At 38.1% G+C, this 6,643-nt stretch overlaps 1 protein-coding gene across 3 annotated transcripts in view; it reads right to left on the bottom strand.

Moving 5' to 3' along the window:
* The window catches only part of PDE4B (phosphodiesterase 4B), a 219,740-nt gene that overhangs the window by 77,703 nt on the left and 135,394 nt on the right, over positions 1-6,643 (bottom strand). For all 3 annotated transcript variants that reach the window (XM_072419412.1, XM_072419413.1, XM_072419414.1), the window contains 3 exons: positions 4,191-4,227; positions 4,007-4,077; positions 1,151-1,200 (listed from right to left, as the gene is read on the bottom strand). In XM_072419412.1, coding sequence (XP_072275513.1) covers positions 1,151-1,200; positions 4,007-4,077; positions 4,191-4,227 — 158 coding nt within the window. The remainder of the gene's footprint in view (positions 1-1,150; positions 1,201-4,006; positions 4,078-4,190; positions 4,228-6,643) is intronic.

Raw genomic sequence — 6,643 nt, 5'->3', positions numbered from 1 at the left:
TTTGCACCTCACCTCTGCACTGCTGGACATTATATTCTGTGCTGACGCATTTCACCACCATAAAGGCCTGAGTTATGAGCGGTGCCATTGGGTACAATTTAGGATCATAAAAAACCTGACAGCGTCTGTAGTCTCCCCCCCCCCCAAAACATAAAAAGATGATTTATTTGGATTTGGACTTTAAATTCCTCCTTCTCATGTGATCAGCTGAGATGTTGACTCCAGGCCATTGAACAGTGCAACCTGAGAGTCCTAAAAAGACGTCCCGGGCCAAGGACACAGATTTGTATGATTGTATGGAAGACAGTGAATGTTACGTCAGCAAGGAGCAAGGCGTGATAATTACACATCACAGTTTAAAAGCTGCAGGCCAAAAATGAAACTCAACTTAATGAACTACAAATGCCAGCATGCTCAGTCCTCCTCTGATATATTTGTTACACAGAATTTGAAGCAGACAAATGTTGCCCGCTGTGTACCTTAACACCAGGCTCAGGGCTTTGCTTATATTGCCAACCACAGAACAGGCAAATAGAGGTTGAAGCCCTGTTGATAAAGTACACATCAGGGACACTAGCCAATACCCTTCTCTCTGTCAGATTTGCTTTTTCTCTTTATCCACATTGGGGAGATTATTCTTTGCTTCCTGTTATGTAGACCAAACAGGAAGCAAGAGGAAATCTCTTTAAAAGTTAGAGATAATCCTCCTTGGACAGTTGGTGCACAGCAGTCAGCATTCCTATTGGTCGGTGGTTCTCAGAGGCTCCAATGGGAATGCTGCTTGTTGTGCATTACTTACAAAGTTAGTTTCTCTAACGCATACAGGTTTTCCCACACACCATCAGAAAGCTGAAATCAGGCTTGCAGTGGATGTCTCTGCTCTGTAAGCTGATACTCCCAGCACAGGAAGAGATCAAGTAATGACCACCAATGTACCAGAGAAAAGTCAGCAGAACCACAAGGGTTAAAAATTAGTGCCAATCAACTAATTATATCGGAGTTCTTCTTTAAATGCCAGCATACAGCTTTATACATTCTTGTTTCCTATTGGTTGATCACAAAGATTTTTTTTCAACCTGACACACTAAATAAACATGAAAACATGTGAATCTCTCAACAGCGGGTGAATGTAGACGCAGCAGCCACTGACCTTGTATGTTGACTCTGTTGATCTGCGGATGGTTGGACATTGGTGATCGCCTGGAAGCAATGCAAAAAACAGAGATTAACTTCAAAGAATCTGGAGCAACGCATCTGCCAAAACAAAAACAAACGCCGCCACCGCCGCAACCATACATCTTATCATTGGCTCCCCATGTCACATGCTGATAGACGGGCGCGTTATCACCCCGGGGGAGATAAGACGCCGCTCTGCGCTTGTAGACAAGGTGTCGGAATGGGATTTGTGTCACTGATGGAGCAGCGAGTCCCAAACGCCGCATCACCCTCTGCAATATCTGACATTTAAAGTTTGGGCAAAGAAAAGTTTTCTATTGGTCAGAGATTTATTGCAGGCAAGTAAAGGGTGCGAAAATCCCAACGATCCCTCTCTGTTTGTTCATTCAATTTAGGAAATCATCTCTTAACTTCAGATCTGCCCCTCCATAGATACAGTATGGTGAGTGAGCATTGTCACCCTAATTAAAATGAATCCAAACAAATAAAAAATCATGCAGCCATCAAATGTAAGCCATGTGTATATAATAAATTCAAGTGAATTTATTGCCAAAACCCCAGCCATGTTCCCATCACCGTGCTTCACAGTTGGGATAAAGTTTTTCAAATGGTATAAATGTATAAACCTTTATTATTGTATGTTCATTTAGTTTTATTTTTATTATTTTTATATTATTTTATTTATTCACTTTATTATGCAATGTTCATGATTGATTACACATTACATACTCTTACATATTGTTCTTGCTTAGTGTTTCTCTTCTGCATTTTCACAAATGTAGCACATAGACTTTTCACGTTAATTGCAAAGCCCCCAAATGTAGTATTGTCACTCAAATTGTTGAGGGAGGGGGAAGAACAATGGACAATAGGCACATGCCCCAAGTGAAGAAAAATATACTCAAAAGTACAGCTAGGAAATGCTTTTTAAAGCCAGGGTAAACTTTTTCATTTTTGCTCATGCCTACCTACAATATAGTAAGGCTCATTTCACAAGCCATTAGGAGAAGGATAAGGATCTTTATTTTACCATGTGAAATATCAAACTTATGGCATTCATGGAGTTTAAAAAAAAAATGTAAAACTTTTTGGATTTTAAAACAATTCCTTATCCCGATCCTTATGTGTGAGCTGAGCCTAACATCTCAGATTTGGTATGTGCACTGCAATAAATCTGAATGGAGAGGGCGCCCTCTGGTGGCAATACTGGGTACAAGCTCAAAGCTTGTTCTTGTGACAAATTCCAAGAAAAAAATGACAAATGTAACAAAATCTACTAACTGAAAAGGCCAAATCAACCCAAAATGATGCGTTTGTAGGTTGAATGTCCTATTGGCTTTCTAGAGTTCTCCAAAAACAAAAGGTATTTCCTTGGTCTCTCCCATGTGGTCACAATGGTCCCTAAAATAAATAAATAAAATAAAGCATGATGACTTCCCAAATTTTTAGTTTGTTTTCATTTGACATTATGGGGAGGCCATCAGGAAAGGTGACATACTCCTCTGATTCTTATTGTAGTGATTCCCAACCACTGTGCCATGGCTGCCGTGGGAGATCATCAGGTGTACAGTGGGAAATGATCCAATTTCATTTAATTGGTGAGAAAATATTTATTTACTGCAAATAATTTGTCTTTGTTCTTCTATGCTAGCATGACAGGCAGAACAATTAAATACTCTTCCACTAGATGGCAGCAGATAGCCAATTAACCTGTGGATGTGACATTTTTCTTTGGTGGTGTCATTGGTTTGGGGTCATTGATGCCTGGATGACAAATTTAACATTAATTCCAATGTAAAAAAAACTATTACTGATTTGCACACCTGATACATACAATACATATATATTTAGGACACACAGGGCCTTTCTTTGGTACACCATTAATAAAATAAACTCTGCTTTCAACTCTATGTCAAAAATGTATATTATTTAATGCTGTAATTGTATGTAGGAGTTACAGTATTAAACAGATAAACACTGCCACCTACAGGCCACAGTGGGAGGCTTATTTTTATCCATGAAACTTTCATGTGATCATATATCACAGTTGCCACATCAATCACATGGGTAAGAACTACTCAGATTGATTCCCTATTGTTGCTGGGGGCTGAAGTTACCAGTAACAGTAGAAATTGACCCCCATCAATAAGGGGGACCTCATGGGATCTCTAATATACAGATTGTAGTCAGGAAAGGCCTAAAGGGAACCTGTCTTGTTTTTGAACATTTCAAAGCTGCAATCCTTGTTTTACCCCAATCCTTGATCAGAGCCACCAACCTTGTCTTACCCTTAGCACTTTGTTTTATTATTGCACTTTGTGTGTTCAATAGGGCTGTTCCCCTGCACCCCCCTCCCCCTCTCACTCTCTGCCGCACTTTTTGGTTTCATAAAATTTACCAAAATAACATTTTTATTTCCCTATTGCAGAATAGATTCATTTTAATTTTCAGTTCAGAGCTGACCATCGCCATCTAGTGGACAAAGTGTAATATTACAAAACCTTTTGAAACTGCAATAGCCACTGTTTGCCAGATTGACTTTTTGTCCTGATTTATTAAAGCTCCAAGACTGGAGAAGATAGATTATCATGGGAGAACCTATCAGCAAACCTGGAATAGATCTGGTCCAGGATTAGGGCCAACTAATAGCAAATTATTTTTAATGATTTCTCCCATGAATGTCTATTCTCTCCAGTCTTGGAGAGCTATAAATCTCATCTGGTCAACACCCTGGATCGTGCAACTGTGGATAAACAGACCATAGAGTGACGTTTATTAGATAAAATATGATTTGCTTAAATATTAGAAATGGAAATGTGTACACACTTACTTGTTTGGTGCTCCATGGAGGTTGGTTAGTAATGTGAAATTATTCCTTACACTGCGCAGACTGGCCAGGACCTGGGAAAGGGCAACATGGTCAGTATTAGGCTTAAACCAGAATTCCTCAATAAAGGCAAATACCATACTGACACACATCAGAATCATGGAGGTGGACACCTGCAGGTACATACCTGGGCAAATGGAGTAACAATCAGGTCATCCCCATGTCTAAAAAATAATAAAAAACATTTATAAAAATAATAATTCATAATCATTTATATAATAAATATACAAATAATAATTTTTACTCAAAGTGTATCTGTAGGCAAAATCATTCTTTCTTTTTGTATACACTGGGAAAGGATTAGAACCTTTATTAGGTTTACATTGGTGTCTGTGTCACCACTGATTCCCCCCTAACTGTTACCATTGGGAAACTAAAAGATGGAAAATCCAACATTTTTTTAGCTGCCCGTAGAAATCACAAAGGGCTTTATTTTTAGGGAACAGGGAATCAGAAATTCACTCCAATCTTCCAGGTCCATGTGGTTCAATGGCAGAAATTGATTCCCACTAGGGAATGTTTGAAGGAATGTCAGATCCCAATGAGGACACACATTTTGGTGACAATTATCTAAGACTGGAATACCCCTCTGTCCCTCTGGGATATAATTTGAGGGAAAATGCCCCCAATAGTACACATACTACAAAACCTGAATCTTAACTACTTTTTTTTTTAATTGTGTTAGAGAAATTTACTCTCACTTTAAATATTAGGACAACATTTACCTAGAGAGGAAAATTTAGACAGCAGACAATAAAAGCTGATAGGGGTTCTTCCCTTCCTTTATTCCAGGAGTGTCAAACTCAAATACACAGAGGGCCAAAATTAAAAACTTGGACAAAGTCACAGCCAACCTTGAAATTTATTGAAAAAATTGAGGAAATGTTTCCTTCTCATTAGATATAAACCCTTTTCATATGGAAACAAAGAGGTTTTGCTTCACATTCAATCTGGAACAAGCTTATAATAGAGAAAGAGGCATAATTTTTTTTTTTAATTTAATTTAAGAAAAAATCTTATGCCTCTTCCTCTATTTGTAGCCTTCTGAGTAATATTTCAATGGTAACCTTTTTGCACAGGCTAACAATAATAATAACAATATTCTTCTATGAAAATCCAACCATTCAAATCCATGCCTTGGAGTAGCAAGGAAAAGTACAGAAAAGGGGGGGAGTGCTGGAAATGCCAGACGCGGCCAATGCGGAGCTAAATCTTATGAATGGCCCAGCGCTGGAACTCCATCTTCATTGAAATAGCGCCGCTACTAAAATTCCCGGCATTATTTGCATCTATAAAACAGTCCAATGCGGGGCCATGCATAGGCAGGGAGTCCGCTGGTCTATAGACGTGAGCCAGCTGCAGTTCATATCTGGATTCCTTTGGGGGCCAAAAAAAAGGACATTGGGGCCAGAGTTTTACACCCCTGCTTTAATCCATAAAGCATGTTTTACTCCCATCTGTGCTGCTGTTAGACATTCTTCTTTTTTTCCTTTTTTTCCCAGCACAGGAAGTGATCAGGAAATTCCCTAATGGAGCTGTGGGTAGAAGTAAAAGCTAACACGTACCAATCAATCCCCATTCTACCAAAAGGAAAAAAAATCTAGCTATAGATTTGCAATAAAATGCTGCTAAATACATCAAAGAAAAAATATTAATCTGTGTTTTCATAACGTTTAAATATAGATTTGGCCTAGAGGAAGGCAAGAATTCCAAAAAAGCCTTGGTCGGTATTTTTCTTTTTGCATTGGTTTTAATAAAATACTAGTTGTCACTGGGACAGGAGATGAAGGAATACTAAAATTGCAACAATAATGGGAATTCTCACTCCATGAAAAATTAATGATATTGTTGCAGCTCCATTGGAGAGAATTGTGCATCCTAAAACAACCTACCCTAAAGGTCTACAATGATCTCTTAGAAACGGAAAAAGAGTTAAGTACTTATATCCCATTTTTAGCCAAAACAGTTTATTTTGTTCTGGATACAGAAAGGGTAAAGCTGGAGCCCCTACCAGGTTTATGTTGTTATTTGTGTCCCCATTTGTAAAAATTACATGTTTAAAGGTAATTTATTCGGACTGGTGATCATTGTCATCTTGACATAAAGTCATGTGAAATCCAACATTTTGGGATATTTTTTTAAATGATTCCTTGTCAATTCGGCTGCATGTTCAAATCATTCTATTTCTCATTTCAATGCCTATTAAAACAATGACTCGTTCTGCCACCTAGTGGCCAATCGTCAAAATTTGATCAAAGAAATCACAATTTCATATTGAATTCTGACAAATAATTGAGCACATTCATGTAAACTTTAAACATGTATAAAATATACTCCTTTGCGTTATTACGAGGACAGGAAAATCTTCCAAACAAGAAGGCTTAAACTTTAAATGGGGATACTGCACTGCCTTCACTTTGGAAAAAATTCCTATCAATTTGGAAGACTTATAGAAGTATATTCTGGAGATAGGAGGATGAGACAGAAGTACATTCTGGAGATAGGAGGATGAGACAGAAGTATATTCTGGAGATAGGAGGATGAGACAGAAGTATATTCTAGAGATAGGAGGATGAGACA

The sequence above is a fragment of the Pyxicephalus adspersus genome, chromosome 8 (assembly GCF_032062135.1).
Source record: "Pyxicephalus adspersus chromosome 8, UCB_Pads_2.0, whole genome shotgun sequence".
NCBI classification, from domain to species: domain Eukaryota; kingdom Metazoa; phylum Chordata; class Amphibia; order Anura; family Pyxicephalidae; genus Pyxicephalus; species Pyxicephalus adspersus.
The sequence above is the reverse complement of the archived record's forward strand: the minus strand, read 5'-3'. Positions and strand labels throughout refer to the sequence as shown.